At 55.4% G+C, this 13,272-nt stretch overlaps 10 protein-coding genes across 17 annotated transcripts in view; 5 read left to right on the forward strand and 5 right to left on the reverse strand.

The window, feature by feature from the left end:
- PPTG_03622 overlaps positions 1–378 on the reverse strand; it is a gene marked incomplete at its 3' end in the record, with an annotated part of 3,180 nt that extends 2,802 nt beyond the window's left edge. The window contains exon 1 of the mRNA XM_008896297.1: positions 278–378. Coding sequence (XP_008894545.1) covers positions 278–335 — 58 coding nt within the window. The 5' untranslated portion in view covers positions 336–378. The remainder of the gene's footprint in view (positions 1–277) is intronic.
- Positions 379–652: 274 nt separating this feature from the next.
- On the reverse strand, positions 653–3,299 carry PPTG_03623 (hypothetical protein). Its single transcript, XM_008896299.1, has 2 exons — positions 2,796–3,299; positions 653–2,690 (listed from the first exon to the last, which is right to left on the reverse strand). Exon 2 carries the CDS (start codon positions 2,646–2,648, stop codon positions 861–863), a length of 1,788 nt encoding a protein of 595 aa, XP_008894547.1. The 5' UTR covers positions 2,649–2,690; positions 2,796–3,299; the 3' UTR covers positions 653–860.
- On the forward strand, positions 1,696–3,531 carry PPTG_21348 (hypothetical protein). The gene is made up of 2 exons (XM_008896601.1): positions 1,696–2,952; positions 3,087–3,531. Exons 1-2 carry the CDS (start codon positions 2,773–2,775, stop codon positions 3,387–3,389), a joined length of 483 nt encoding a protein of 160 aa, XP_008894849.1. The 5' UTR covers positions 1,696–2,772; the 3' UTR covers positions 3,390–3,531.
- A 37-nt stretch (positions 3,532–3,568) lies between these two features.
- On the forward strand, positions 3,569–3,931 carry PPTG_21349 (hypothetical protein; the record flags this gene model as incomplete). The annotated part of the gene is made up of 1 exon (XM_008896602.1): positions 3,569–3,931. One exon carries the CDS (start codon positions 3,569–3,571, stop codon positions 3,929–3,931), a length of 363 nt encoding a protein of 120 aa, XP_008894850.1.
- A 911-nt stretch (positions 3,932–4,842) lies between these two features.
- Positions 4,843–7,360, forward strand: PPTG_03624 (hypothetical protein). 8 transcript variants are annotated; one of them, XM_008896301.1, is made up of 7 exons: positions 4,843–4,941; positions 5,061–5,218; positions 5,335–5,585; positions 5,659–6,043; positions 6,105–6,308; positions 6,376–6,490; positions 6,557–7,360. In XM_008896301.1, exons 2-7 carry the CDS (start codon positions 5,177–5,179, stop codon positions 7,096–7,098), a joined length of 1,539 nt encoding a protein of 512 aa, XP_008894549.1. In that variant the 5' UTR covers positions 4,843–4,941; positions 5,061–5,176; the 3' UTR covers positions 7,099–7,360. The 8 variants fall into 8 exon arrangements, with proteins under 8 accessions (XP_008894549.1, XP_008894548.1, XP_008894552.1 ...); XM_008896300.1 differs by having other exon boundaries at positions 4,843–5,218; XM_008896304.1 differs by having other exon boundaries at positions 5,061–5,585.
- Positions 7,361–7,738: 378 nt separating this feature from the next.
- On the forward strand, positions 7,739–11,098 carry PPTG_03625 (hypothetical protein). The gene has a single exon (XM_008896308.1). The coding sequence runs from the start codon at positions 7,852–7,854 to the stop codon at positions 10,987–10,989; it is 3,138 nt and encodes a 1,045-aa protein (XP_008894556.1). The 5' UTR covers positions 7,739–7,851; the 3' UTR covers positions 10,990–11,098.
- Positions 11,099–11,269: 171 nt separating this feature from the next.
- PPTG_21350 (hypothetical protein) lies at positions 11,270–11,389 on the reverse strand (the record flags this gene model as incomplete). The annotated part of the gene is made up of 1 exon (XM_008896603.1): positions 11,270–11,389. One exon carries the CDS (start codon positions 11,387–11,389, stop codon positions 11,270–11,272), a length of 120 nt encoding a protein of 39 aa, XP_008894851.1.
- Positions 11,390–11,758: 369 nt separating this feature from the next.
- PPTG_21351 (hypothetical protein) lies at positions 11,759–11,992 on the reverse strand (the record flags this gene model as incomplete). Its single annotated transcript, XM_008896604.1, has 1 exon — positions 11,759–11,992. One exon carries the CDS (start codon positions 11,990–11,992, stop codon positions 11,759–11,761), a length of 234 nt encoding a protein of 77 aa, XP_008894852.1.
- A 247-nt stretch (positions 11,993–12,239) lies between these two features.
- On the forward strand, positions 12,240–13,136 carry PPTG_03626 (hypothetical protein). Its single transcript, XM_008896309.1, has one exon. The coding sequence runs from the start codon at positions 12,282–12,284 to the stop codon at positions 12,810–12,812; it is 531 nt and encodes a 176-aa protein (XP_008894557.1). The 5' UTR covers positions 12,240–12,281; the 3' UTR covers positions 12,813–13,136.
- On the reverse strand, positions 12,799–13,271 carry PPTG_21352 (hypothetical protein). Its single transcript, XM_008896605.1, has one exon. It carries the CDS (start codon positions 13,154–13,156, stop codon positions 12,827–12,829), a length of 330 nt encoding a protein of 109 aa, XP_008894853.1. The 5' UTR covers positions 13,157–13,271; the 3' UTR covers positions 12,799–12,826.
- Position 13,272: the final 1 nt, after the last annotated feature.

Raw genomic sequence — 13,272 nt, forward strand, 5'->3', positions numbered from 1 at the left:
GACACGTTTGCCGGTGCAACTTTAGCGGCAGCATTGGCTGCTATACCGTCGTTCTCCTCCACCAGTTCCTGCATGTCTGCATCTTCGGTGGCAGCGTCTGCTAACGTGTCCATCGGGTCATCGACGTAATCGTCGTCGTCATTAGAGTCCTTTGTGAACCCTTGAGCTGCACGAATGTAGTCGACTGGCTTTTGGTCTCGCAAACCAGCGCGGCGCCCTGCATAGATACGCAGCATTCAGGCTCAGCTGACACGATCTACACAATGTAGGCTTTTACCTTTTCCTTCGTCTGTGGCGGCGCTCCCTCCCTGTGTCTGCACGTCCGGCGTCGTCATCCTTGCCAGTGCTTCTGCGACGTTGCTTTCTCCCGTTTTCTCCCGTTTAGAAATGAGAGGCCACTTGTATTCGTACTTAAAGGAACAAAGTTTAGATTTCTGCTCTCGTGATTTTTCGAGAAAGATAAAACATGATAAATTACTCTGCAACACAAAGTCCGCGTGGGTTGCTCTCAGCGCAATAACGTACTGTCGTACATAGGTTGCAGTAACGACTCCCCTGTTTACTGCCTCCCAGGGTATGATTTAAGGGGACCTACCGTAGAGCCTATGAAGGGGCAAACGTAGTCCCACCAACGTACAAAGTACAACTAGTAGGACCTTAATTCGGAGGCCGTTTCGGCAGAAGGCACAATACGAAGCATGACACAACATCGGATTTGATAAAGCAAAGAAACCATTATCTTGCCTTGTCCTTTGGCTCTATGGTTCTCCTGATAGATAAAGAAACTACACTACATCGAAATATGAAGTCGAAGCTTGCGCTCCCTAATACTTGAATGTCTACCTACCTCGCCACTCCCTCTATAGCACGGAGCTAACCGCACCATTGATCTGGCATGACACCTCCAGGAACACTTGGTCCGAGGAGGCACCATTGGGGAAGGCGGCCGAGCGCTGGTCCTCCGAGAACGCGCTCAGCGGGTACAGGAACGTGACCGACTGGTCGTGCTTCTCGAGCAACTTGTCGTTCGACGTGGCCGCCGCATTGGCCGCCGTGGTCGGGAACAGAGCCCCAGTAGACATTCCCTTGCGGATCGTGCTCATGTCAGCCACAGAGCGTCGAGTCACCTCGTTCTTGCCGTTTAGAACAGTCAACAGCACTTGGTTCTTCTCGTTCCACAGCTTCGTCAGCTTCTCATACAGGCGCGAGGTCATCGACACAGGCTTCACCGTCGTCTTGGTCTCCACGTGCTCGTCATCGTTCTCAACGTCGCTGTGGCCGAACTCGTCGCTGTCAGCGCCGAACCAGTTGGTGTCAGCCAGAGCAGGGGCGAACGGCTCGTCCACTGGGTATACAAATTCTTCGATGAGGTCAGTGTCGAAGCTCATGTCAACGTCCTCGAGCTCCTTGGGGGAGGCGCACGAGCCCGAGTCTGTCACGTCTGAAGCGGCCGAAGGAGAGTTGGCCTGCTGCGCACGAGATTTCTTGTCGGCCGTCATGGCCATGGCCGCGGCCGCAGCGGCGCTGGCGGCCGAGGATGTCCACGAAGACACGTCCTGGAAATCCTCCCACGTCGTCTTCTCGAGGCAGGCCACGATGCGTGAAGCAATGCTCATCTGGGACAATTCCTTCACGGGTACAGCGTTGAACATGGACGAGAAGTTGCTGCCGTTTGTGACGTTGGCCACCGACTCGCTCTGGCCGCAGAATGTGACTGAGAACATCATGGCCATCATCATGGCCAGGTTCTTCTTGGCCGCGTGGATCTCGTGGTGCGACTGGGTCTGGGCCTGCATCTTCTGGCGCTGCTCTTCCTCAGCCAACGCGGCCGTCACGGGGTCTTCACTGATCGGGGTGAGGCCGTACGCGGCCAGGGGAGACTCGTCTAAGTCACACAGCAGGTCCTCGCCGACCATGGCCTCGTCCATGTCTTCCAGGCATGCGGCCCAGTCCACTGCCGGCTCGTTGGGTACCACCACAGACTCAGGGAGTACAACCTTCTCGAGTGGTACAGGTTCAGCCTTGATCTGCGGCTCCTGGTCCATGCTTTCCTTGCGGCCGAGCTGCTGCTTGAGCTGTTCGCTCTCGACGGCCATGGCCGCCAGCTGCTCCTGCAGGGCCTTGAGTTCCTTCTCCTTGGCCTGCAGCTGGTCCTCGAGCTGGCCCACGTAGGCTTTCTTGCGCTCGCGGTGGAGCTGAGCTGACATGCGGTTGCGGATGAGACGGCGCTTCTTCTTGGCCTCCTTTGAGTCCGGGTCCAGGTGCTCCAGCTGCGCCTCCATGGCACGCAGACGCTCCTCGCCGCTGGGGTCGAGAGTGGCCTCTGTCTTGAGCTTCTTGCTGGCGCTGGCGTGGGTCAAGTCGGCTGCCTCGAGCGGCTTGCGCTTGTCGCGGCGCGCGTTCACGCGGGCCATGCGCTGGGCCTTTCCCGAGTGCGAGTCCGAGTCGGAAGCGGACGAAGAGGTGGCTGGGGACGACGGCGGCTCCAGCTTGATCAGTCGCTCGCTGGCCGACACCGAGGGGGTTGCGGCCGGCGGCGGCAGGCGGATCTGGTCCACGGGCTGAACGGCCTCCGTCGTGGTCTTCCGCTGCTGGGCGCCGTTGGCACTAGCGGTATTCTGCCAAATGGTGCGGATAAAATCGGTCATGACTGCCGCTTGCTCGTTATGCGTGAATGGAAAAAAGGTGTTCTAAGCGACAGGGAGCGGTAAAGCAAAGTTAGCGGAGCTGTACTGTAAGGCGACAGGCCGTTTTTGCCGGCCGTTGGGTGGGATGAGTTGGAGCGCAAACCATACCTTAGTGCTCTCTACGTGCGGGGTGATCCTGGTCACTTCCCTTCCTGCTGCTTATCGACGCTTCTCGTATTTTTTTAGGGGGCTTGCCTCCTCCGACTCCTTTTCCCTTGTGGCCGCTGGATTTGATGTGCGTGCGAGCTGCACAGTGCAGGCGGAGGTAAGCATGTAAAAAAACCTCGGTTGAAGTCCCGGCTATGGCTCCGATCTTTGGTGTACGCCACACAGCTTTCTGGAACCGAGGTTTTTTAAAAAAGATACCTGCTGACTTCTTCGACGTTTTTTGCTTCAAAGATCGAGCTTAGGTCGTCTGGCGCCTGTAGCGCACTGCTGCAGGGCAACGCCGGCTGCGAGCTTCTCCATCTGCGCGGCACATCGAGCACCTTGGTGCCAGGGTCTCCGCCTGGCAAGCAGAGAGATCTCCGCTGTCTCCTCCGCAATCAAGCCCTTTCTTTCACAAGAATCTTCCTGCTGCGACCAGGAGTGATGGTTGTTGCGTTGTCAAGGTCGTGCGATTGTGTGACAATTTGCCGTTGTCGGCTCGTCACGGAGTCGGAGCGCAAATATTCGACTTCAGCTTACAAACGCCAAGACTAAAAGCCGAATATTCGTGGTACAGCCGCATTCTGGTGCAGGTTGGGTTGAGAAAATACAGATTTTCCTCGTACTTAATCGGGGGTCCTATTTGATCGCCGAGCCAAAAGTAATCTCGATTGCGGAGAAAGGCGCCCTCCCAGCCCAAATTTTGCAGTAGATTTTCAAATTTTGCAGTAGAGATGGCCTCTTCCATCCAGATGGCCATCCGTGAGGATTATGGAGTGCAGTGCGCCAGCGCAGTGAGCACACCGATGAACTCTGCTCGCAGAGCGGCGCGCGCGATGGGGAGCGAGGTCCTTCTTGCCGAGGAAGCCGCTGGCAACGAGCCGAGGGCGTCGCAGCTCAGGTTGGCTGCAACAATGCTGCCTGGCTGCCCCCATCTTGGTGCTGTACGACCCCGTGATGTCCCGCACGAATTGCTCGAATTTGACAACAACGTTGCTTCATGGCGTCGTCCACATCTCATTCCTCGGCGCCATTTGCTGGACCGCGTGCAGCGGCGAGAACTGGTCAAGTGTTATATCGTTTGCCTCGTCAATTGACAGCTGCAGCGCCGTGCTCAAGCTCGTCTCTGATGGTCGGGTTCATGTACGTCAGCTTCGTTGCCGCCAGCGGGATTTTCCGCGGTTCAAATCCGCCACCACCTCAACATGTGTAGCGGACGGGGCGACAGTGGACAATGTCTGCTGCCGTATTGTCGATGCGAATCATGCTCGAGCATTTGTCTGATTCATCTTGGAGCAGATTGCCAATGCCATCGGCCCGATGGTCGTCGCTTTGGTTACAGCACTGAGAGCTGCGTGCAAGTGCAGCAAGTCTGATTCATCTTGGAGCAGATTGCCGATGCTATCGGCCCGAGGGTCGTCGCTTTGGTTACAGCACTGAGAGCTGCGTGCAAGTGCAGCAAGTCTCACTGCCTTGTACGCGTATTTGCTCTACTTGTACATGCTCGGTATTGCACCAGCTCGCTGTCCTACGCTGAACGTTGGTGTTCGGCTGAGAAATACAGGTATAGCATGCAAGGTATGGCAAACCAGTACGCGTATGAGTGCGACTTGTTTGGTAATGAGGAGACTGCAGGCTGCGATTCCGGCCTCCCGAGCTCTGACGAGCAGCGACGCAGGGATATGCCCCAGAGCAGACCGAGTAAGATAAGGTGCCAAGCAGTTACGGGAGAAACCGACATTGGTACTTTCGCACCGTCCAGCAGCCAAATTTGCAAATGCACTGCACGGTGCAGTTTGTACTGCAGACTCGCCTTCTAGTAGAAGGCTGCTACGCGTCCGCATAAGCAACAGCTCGATGCAGGCAGGCGTGCAATGCGCTGTGCAGTGCTTTACGAGCAACAATATCTATACCGGTATCGTCTCAAAGATAAGTGTACCCATCCTAGTCTCAGCTGGCTTCTTATCCTAAAATAAGGTTTTCCAACTGCACTGAATCGGAGTTAATCCATGGTGTCCACCACACATAGTTTGCGTCTGCCACACCACTTCCGCCGGCTCCTCATACAAAACGGGCAGGGCTGTGCGTGGAATCCGGCGCACATTCGGTACGTGGAGGGAGCTCTATCTCGGTCTTGACGTGTGTTCCGGGAGCTGCAGCGCTTCTTCATCTCCCCAAAGCACTCTCACGCCTGCTAACGTGAAAATCTCGCAAATATTCTACCAGACCGTGAAGCTAACTGCCACGCTTTGGGGAGCTCTTGAGATATCAGCAGCAACTGCACCATCAACCCAGCCGAATCCAGCCACCGCGCAGCTTGAGACGACCCATTCACTGTGCCGATGGAAGCTACAGAAGATCGACAGCCTTCCAGCGAAGATATGGTGCGTATTGACTCACCTGCCAGCTGTTGAAGCTGCACAATGCCACGATTGTCATTGGCGGCGTTAGATAACCTCGTGATTAACGGTCGCTATGACACTCACCGCAATTGCTGTAGCCGATCCCGTCGCCTCCTCAGGGAGCGACGTCCAACCCGTTCAAGTCTGCGCTGCACAAGTTCGCACAAAAGAAGAAGGAGCGCGCAGCTGCTGCCAATCTCAGCAACGCGGCGACGTCGGGCTTCTTCTCGCGGGGTAATAGCAAGGCTGCGACACAGCAAAAGCCACAAGCGTTGCCAGGATCGGTAAAGCAAGTGAACACGGGCCAGTTACCCCCAGTGTGGGCAACGCCCTCCCCAGCCCCACCGAGGTGTGTACGGAGTTGGGGAAAAAAGTTGTTATTGATGCTGGAAGTCTTATGTTGCTGTTATTTATTATACCAGGAAAATGTCGTCACCTGTTGACTCAGTCTCACCGCGATTGCGAAGCGTGTCGGCCGCGGATAGCGAGAGTGAAGACGCGCTGTCCAGGGCGCTCGACGCTCGTCGGGGGCGTCACTCGTTGCACGAAGATGAGCTAGAGCAGGAGGTGCATGCAACGTCAGGAAACTCACATCATCACACTCATAATGGCGGAAAGGGGAACCCTAGTGCTACGGGAACTCCGTTAGTGTCTGGCTCGAATTCACGAAACGCTTCTGGGAACTTACGCTACACGCAGTTTGAGCAGTTGTTGGAGAAGGAAGTCGTCGATCTGGATCAACTGCGCAAGCTCAGCTGGGGTGGCATCCCCACGAATTATCGGCCAACTGTCTGGCGGCTTCTGTTGGTATGTAGTTCGGTGCGGTTTGTTTGATACGATAAACCTCTCACTAATGTGTTTATTGAAGGGTTATATGCCGTCGAAGAAGGATCGACGTGCTGCCATGTTGGAGCGAAAGCGTCAGGAATACGTAGAGCTGCTTCAGCAGTATTATTACATCCCAGACACGGATCGGGGTACACGTGAACAGACCACACTGCGACAGATCCTCGTCGATATCCCACGCACCAATGCTGATGTAAGGCTCTTCCAAAACGAGCGCATCCATCAGGTAAGAAAGAGTTTCTATTATCACCATGACAGTGAAAAATTGACTTGCTGTACTTGTGCGAATGTAGTGTATGGAACGTGTTCTGTACATTTGGGCAATCCGACACCCAGCCAGTGGCTACGTGCAGGGAATCAACGACCTGATGACGCCGTTCTTAGTCGTCTTCCTGTCGGCTTTCGTCGGTAAGTTATCATGTTTTTCATTTTATTTTACTAAAACGTCCTAATTATTATTTTCGTTTGATACAGATGACCCGCAGAGGTGTGACTTGTCGAAAGTATCGGACGAGAATTTGCAAATTGTCGAGGCAGACAGCTACTGGTGCCTGACGAAGTTGCTGGACGACATTCAAGATCATTATACGTTCGCCCAGCCAGGACTACAGCGTATGGTGCAGCGCATGGAGGAACTCGTCCACAGATGCGACACAGAACTGTTCGAGCATATCGTGGAGCGCGAGAACGTGCAGTTCGTGCAGTTTGCGTTCCGCTGGATGAACTGTTTGTTAATGCGCGAGTTGCCACTGGATGGCATCGTGCGCATCTGGGATACTTATCTGTGTGAAGACTCGGGCTTTGAGAGCTTCCACGTGTACGTCTGCGCTGCCATTCTCATGACGTTTGGTGAGAAACTCAAGACGCTCGAGTTCCAGGACCTCGTTCTCTTTTTGCAAAGCCTCCCGACGAAGGACTGGGTTGAAAACGAGATCGAGCCCCTCCTATCGCGCGCGTTTATCCTGCAAACCTACTTCGCTGACGCGCCGAGCCACCTCACCTCGCAAGCTCAATAGGAAGGGGGCAGCCCATGTCAAGAATATAAAATGTCGACTGCTTACAAGAGCCACTTGTACAAGTTGAAGCAGTTCTGTACGTTATATTACGTAGTGTGCGAGAATGACTCGAGCAGCGAAACCACCACTGTCATGACGAGCCCGTCATCCAGAGCTACAGCACGAGACGTTCGCTGCAGTACTTCATGATAGGCATGCGACCGACTAGACCAATACGAACTGTTTCGAAAAGAAGGGTTAATAAAGTCTACCTAGATAACCAGGTAGGTTTTTAACTGTTATTTTTAGACTTGAAGCACAGCGTGTACGTCACCAACTTTGAAACGGAAAAAAAAATGCGTTGATGCACCACTTTTTTCTTCTTTGAATTGGAGCAACATCGCTGTTAGAGTACGCATGAGCACGGAGGTCCACCGTGCTCCTCAGGGGAACCACCCGAAGTTAATCCGCGACACCTGCGCTGCCTTGATCACTTGGTGCATAGCACTCGACCCTTGTTCTCGAACCGACGTCCTGAGCCGTGGCGACCTTTGGCTGTTGCAAAACACGGTCCACTTCCCATACTGAAACCAAGTTCAAACTAGTCGTTGGATTTTGTGCCGACCCTATGTTGGCATTTTCCACTGATTCCCTTCAAAACCGCTCCCATCTGTTTCCACAGGGTCCATTGGCAATCTTTGCCACGCGGCACACCACTTTGATTTTCCAGAAGAAAGAGCACACCAAATAGGGGGGAGTGGAAAACCTGTAGACATGGCGGACGACGGCTTTCGCTATGAGCTGGAGACGCCCGAGGCCGTACTGAAGCACTTGGGCGTGACGGAGGAGCAGGGTCTAAGCACGGCCGAGGTGGAGAAGCGTCGGGCCGTGCACGGCTACAACGAATTAGACAAGGAGGAGGGAACACCCTTGTGGAAACTCGTACTGGAACAGTTCGACGATGCGCTAGTCAAGATCCTACTGGGCGCCGCCGTCGTCTCCTTCATTCTTGCTATTTTCGATGGGGAGGAGGAAGGCATCGGTGCCTTCGTTGAGCCGCTCGTGATCCTCGTGATCCTCGTACTGAATGCCATCGTGGGTGTGTGGCAGGAGTCCAACGCTGAGGCCGCACTTGAAGCCCTCAAGGACCTACAGCCCGAGAACGCGCGCGTCATGCGCGACGGGGAGATGGTGACGTTGCCCGCTCGCGAACTCGTGCCTGGCGACGTGGTGGAGATCCGTGTGGGCGACAAAGTGCCGGCCGATCTGCGTCTCCTTTCCATGAAGACGACGGCCATCCGTGTGGAGCAGGCCCAGATGACGGGCGAGTCCACATCGGTCAACAAGGACATCGACGCGCTTCCTAAGGGCACAGAGAACATCATTCAGGCCAAAACCAACATGCTATTCGCAGCCACTGTGGTGGTCAATGGCCTGGGCCATGGAGTGGTCACTGAAGTGGGTATGAAGACGGAGATCGGCAAGATCCAGCAGAGTGTCCAGGACGCGTCCAAAGAAGAGGAAGACACGCCGCTGACGAAGAAACTGGACGAGTTCGGCGAGCTGCTGTCCAAGGTTATTGCCATTATTTGCATCGTGGTGTGGATTATCAACTACAAGAACTTCTTCGACCCCATCTACGGGTCGGTGTTTAAAGGCTGCATTTACTACTTCAAAATCGCTGTGGCCTTGGCCGTGGCTGCCATCCCCGAGGGGCTTCCGGCCGTGATCACCACGTGTCTGGCCCTGGGCACACGGAAGATGGCCAAGAAGAACGCCATTGTGCGTAAATTACCGTCCGTCGAGACGCTCGGCTGCACGACTGTTATCTGCTCGGACAAGACCGGTACTCTGACTACGAACGAGATGTCGTGTGTGACGTTCTCGCACGTGGGCAAGTCGGAGACGGAGCTGGTGACGTACGACGTGGAAGGCCACACGTACGCGCCCATGGGAAAGATTGAGGGTGCTCCTCTGGGTCAGTTTAAGGCTGTGGCCTCGCTGGCCACGGTGTGCGCGCTCTGTAACGAGTCGGCCATTGAATACCACGACGGTAAGTATGTGCGTATTGGTGAGCCCACTGAGGCTGCGCTGAAGGTGCTGGTGGAGAAGATCGGCTTCCCTCATGACGGCGTCAAGCAGGCCGAGATGCAGTCGCTGCGTGCGGCCAACCCGGAGAAGGCCGTGCAGTTCTGCAATGAATATCTGGAGGAACAGAACAAGAAACTGGCTGTGCTGGAGTTCTCGCGTGACCGGAAGTCCATGTCGGTGCTGTGTGCCAAGACTGGCGCTACGTCGCAGCGTGCGACTCGCTCGTCAGCCTCAAACCAGAACGTTCTTCTTGTCAAGGGAGCTCCCGAGGGTCTTATTGACCGCTGCACACACGTTGAGCTGGGTGACGGCACGGTGAAGCCCTTGACTGACGCTGGCCGCCAGGTGCTGCTGACTCAGGTGTCGAGCTTGGCCCGCAAGTCGCTGCGTTGTCTGGCTCTGGCCAAGAAGGAGGACCTTGGAGACTTGGCATCGTACGACGGAGACCGCCACCACCCGGCCCACAAGCAGCTGGAACGTACAGAGAACTTTGCTGCCATTGAGTCGGGTCTGACCTTCATTGGTCTGGCCAGTATGCTGGACCCGCCGCGGCCCGAGGTTCGCCCGATGATTGAGACGTGCCACACGGCTGGTATCCGTGTTATCTGCATCACTGGTGACAACAAGTTGACGGCCGAGAGTATCTGTCACAAGATCGGCATCTTCAAGGACGGCGACGACCTGTCCACGCGCTCGTTTACCGGTGCCGAGTTCTTCGCTCTGCCCATTGAGAAGCGTAACCAGTACCTGTCGGATGGCCATGGCATGGTCTTCTCTCGTACGGAGCCCAAGCACAAGCAGCAGCTCGTGAAGATGCTGAAGCAGCTCGGCGAAGTGGCGGCCATGACTGGCGATGGCGTGAACGACGCTCCTGCTCTGAAGCAGGCCGATATCGGTATTGCTATGGGTATTACCGGTACGGAAGTGGCCAAGGAGGCCTCGGACATGGTGCTTGCGGACGATAACTTTGCGACGATTGTGGCTGCGGTTGAAGAAGGCCGCGCCATCTACAACAACATGCAGGCGTTCATCCGCTACCTGATCTCGTCGAACATTGGCGAGGTGGCCGCTATCTTCTTGACGGCCGCTCTTGGCCTGCCCGAGGGTCTGATCCCTGTTCAGCTGCTCTGGGTGAACCTCGTGACTGATGGCCCGCCGGCCACGGCCCTGGGCTTCAACCCGCCTGACGCTGACATCATGAAGAAGCCGCCTCGTCGCAGTGATGACGCTCTGATCACCGGCTGGGTCTTCTTCCGGTACATGGTGGTGGGCATCTACGTCGGCTTTGCCTGTGTCGGTGTGTTCGCGTACTGGTACATGTACTACGAGGCATCGGGCGATGGCCACACGCTGATCACGTGGGACCAGCTGACGCACTGGACCAAGTGCCACGAATGGGAGAACTTCACGGTCAACAACTTCGACGGTATGGACTTCTCGTCGGACCCTTGCCGCTACTTCACTGACGGCAAGAAGACGGCGTCGACGCTCTCGCTCTCTGTGCTGGTGGCCATCGAGATGTTCAACGCGTTGAATGCGCTCTCGGAAGATGGCAGTCTGATCACGATGCCGCCCTGGTCCAACCCGTACCTGATGATCGCTATGGTGGTGTCGTTCGCCATGCACTTTGTGATCCTGTACGTGGACGTGCTGGCGGACACGTTCAGTGTCATCCCGTTGGACTTTAAGGAGTGGCTCGTGGTGCTGGCGTTCTCGTTGCCGGTGATTCTCATTGACGAGGTGCTCAAGTTCATCGGCCGTCGCATGCACGAGCGTGAGCTCAAGGAGCGTATGGAGGAGTGGGAGAAGAAGACCCAGTAGACGGACGTAGGAAGCTGCTGCAATGAGCTTTAGATCTTGTTACGTGCTAGAGTGAAGCGAGACAGCAGTATTAGAAAACAGAAATAAACAACCACATGCGCCTTGTTTCTTTTGTGTCGTCGATGGTGTTGCAGTGCATTGGATACAGCGGTTTACTTCACTTCACTTTGACGGTTGGGGCCACTTCAACCATCAGCCAGGCAGGATCGCAGAAGCGATGTGCTTTGTCCCGTCCGAGTTTGTCGCGGATAACGCCGCCGCAGAAAGGGAACCGTGAAGTTCACGCCCCCGGCTTCACGGTGAAAGCCTTGCGCCTCGACCAGATGCACTGCACCGTCAATCGTTGGAAGATCGCAAACTTGGTGGCCATCACCGGCAGCATAAGCTTGATACTGAGCATTGGCCAAAGACTTTAAAGGACTTTGGCCCAAAGTCCTTCTCGCTTGCTAATGCATGGGCTTGGCTTACGCGATAGAAATGCATCACATGATTTCTCGAGGCATTTTATGCCGAGCCAAATCTTATGCGTTCGTGTGCAGATATCAGACGCCTTGAATTGGGTCTCAATTATTGAGATCTCTGACAGGCGCGTTTGCTGTCGATAGCTCATTTAGGTCAAGAGCGCTCGGCCCACCTTGAGGCTCAAAGCGCCACCAAGCTTAACGCATTGGCGGCGGAAACGCCGTCACAAAATTATCAGAATAACGTCCAAGCGACATCTTCCCAAGCTTCTCTGCGGCCGGAAATGTAGCAAATTACTGCACCTGGATTAACAGGAGGCTTCCAGCTGGGATTTCCGGCGTCCATTCCAATCCTGGTTGCTTTCTTCTCGTTCTGCCTTAAGCGGCAGCAGCATTAGCGTGGGGGCTATAGATCCATTCTCGCTGAGCTGCGCTTGGGTAGCGCTTTGTTCGTGTTCGACGCCGAAAGCATTGGATAGACTTCGTCGTCGCGTTGCCCTCCTGGAGCGTTCCCACACTCGCACGCCAGCAACATCGCTCATCAGATTAGTTACCGCGTGGTGTGGACCACATCACCTACACATCTCCTTCTCATCTCAGATATAGAGTATAGCAGGTATCTGATAAATTAAACTCCTTTTACCCCTTTCAATACTTACTTACAACACAAGTACCAAACCTTTTTATTCGATATCGCGAATATAATCTATCTCGGGTGCAGATGTGGTCCATCTCCGTCCCCCCGCCCTTTCTCCCAAGTAAGCCCCCGGGTCAAATGGCTCAGTTGGAATTTTAGGAGCTTCTGCACAAGGTTCAAGACACAGAGCAACCATGAAGTCTATGACACGAGGGGATCTGTGGCTGCTGCAGTTAGACGCCAAGGAGGACCCGGTGGCCGACCGCCACAGCAGCTTCCATCCCAGCCACAGACGGTTCGCGCCTGTGCGTGCCAGCAAGTCGATGGAGGAGGTGAGTCGCTTGCGTAAGCTCACGTCTCTGACTTACCTGAGCGGCAAACTGCGCGGCATGTTCCACCGCGAGCACCGAGACACGATCGTGTGCGAGGAGGACGAGGAGATCCCGGGCAGCAGCAAGCGCAACATTTATGATATCATCCGCCGCAACGAAGGCTCGGAGTCCACGCGCTTCGATCACTTGGCCAAGTTCAGCGACTGCATGCCGGCCGGGCGGCCCATGACGTTCTCGCAGAGTTCGTCTACGAGCGCGGAGAGCCACGAGCCCAGCAAGGAGCAGCGCTGGTGTACCAACTGCTCCAAGTGTTTCCAGCGCGGACTCAGCCGCTTCGACCAGTATTGCGGACTAGACTGCAAGACGGCGCATCGGATGCGCCAGGCCGCGTGAAGCCACGCCCCTCACTACCTGGCTGCGCAGTCTCCTTCTTTAGTTTCGGAGGAGATGCTGGCTATACGCGCAGCGGCGACACGTCCGCCGCAGCGCTTCACGATCCATTCTGAGAGAAGGATGGAGCGCAGGTAGCTTCGGAGGGGGGTGACGAGATGATATAAGCTGGCCAGAATGGTCTGAGCTGCTGGCCACGGCGTCCTCGCACGGCACGAAGACGTAGGCACTTTACCACGCTCAGGCGTGTATGATAGAAAAAGAGAGGAAACCGAGTGGAGTTGTCCGCTCGGCCATAATGTTATTAACGCTATTTTAACCACCAGCACTGTCTTTATCATGGCCATCACCTGGCTCCACGTTGGCCATGTTCATTGCCACCATCTCGGAACTTCCCTGGCCCTGGAGATGCTCGTCAGCTGCAGGAGAGTCTCCACTTGATTCCCCCCATCCGGAATTTGTA

The sequence above is a fragment of the Phytophthora parasitica genome (assembly GCF_000247585.1).
Source record: "Phytophthora parasitica INRA-310 unplaced genomic scaffold supercont2.4, whole genome shotgun sequence".
In the NCBI taxonomy this organism is placed as follows: Eukaryota; Oomycota; class Peronosporomycetes; order Peronosporales; family Peronosporaceae; genus Phytophthora; species Phytophthora nicotianae.

What these genes read in the sequence shown, in the direction of transcription:
- PPTG_03624 (XM_008896300.1), top strand. Translation starts at nt 5,177, where the DNA reads ATGGAAGCTACAGAAGATCGACAGCCTTCCAGCGAAGATATG. An exon ending in AGCCTTCCAGCGAAGATATG is followed by an intron (nt 5,219 to 5,334) that starts GTGCGTATTGAC and finishes CAATTGCTGTAG; the next exon opens with CCGATCCCGTCGCCTCCTCA. An exon ending in CTTCCTGTCGGCTTTCGTCG is followed by an intron (nt 6,491 to 6,556) that starts GTAAGTTATCAT and finishes CGTTTGATACAG; the next exon opens with ATGACCCGCAGAGGTGTGAC.
- PPTG_21352 (XM_008896605.1), bottom strand. Translation starts at nt 13,156, where the DNA reads ATGGCCATGATAAAGACAGTGCTGGTGGTTAAAATAGCGTTAATAACA.
- PPTG_03626 (XM_008896309.1), top strand. Translation starts at nt 12,282, where the DNA reads ATGAAGTCTATGACACGAGGGGATCTGTGGCTGCTGCAGTTAGACGCC.
- PPTG_21348 (XM_008896601.1), top strand. Translation starts at nt 2,773, where the DNA reads ATGAGTTGGAGCGCAAACCATACCTTAGTGCTCTCTACGTGCGGGGTG. An exon ending in GCTGCACAGTGCAGGCGGAG is followed by an intron (nt 2,953 to 3,086) that starts GTAAGCATGTAA and finishes TTTGCTTCAAAG; the next exon opens with ATCGAGCTTAGGTCGTCTGG.
- PPTG_03625 (XM_008896308.1), top strand. Translation starts at nt 7,852, where the DNA reads ATGGCGGACGACGGCTTTCGCTATGAGCTGGAGACGCCCGAGGCCGTA.
- PPTG_03623 (XM_008896299.1), bottom strand. Translation starts at nt 2,648, where the DNA reads ATGACCGATTTTATCCGCACCATTTGGCAGAATACCGCTAGTGCCAAC.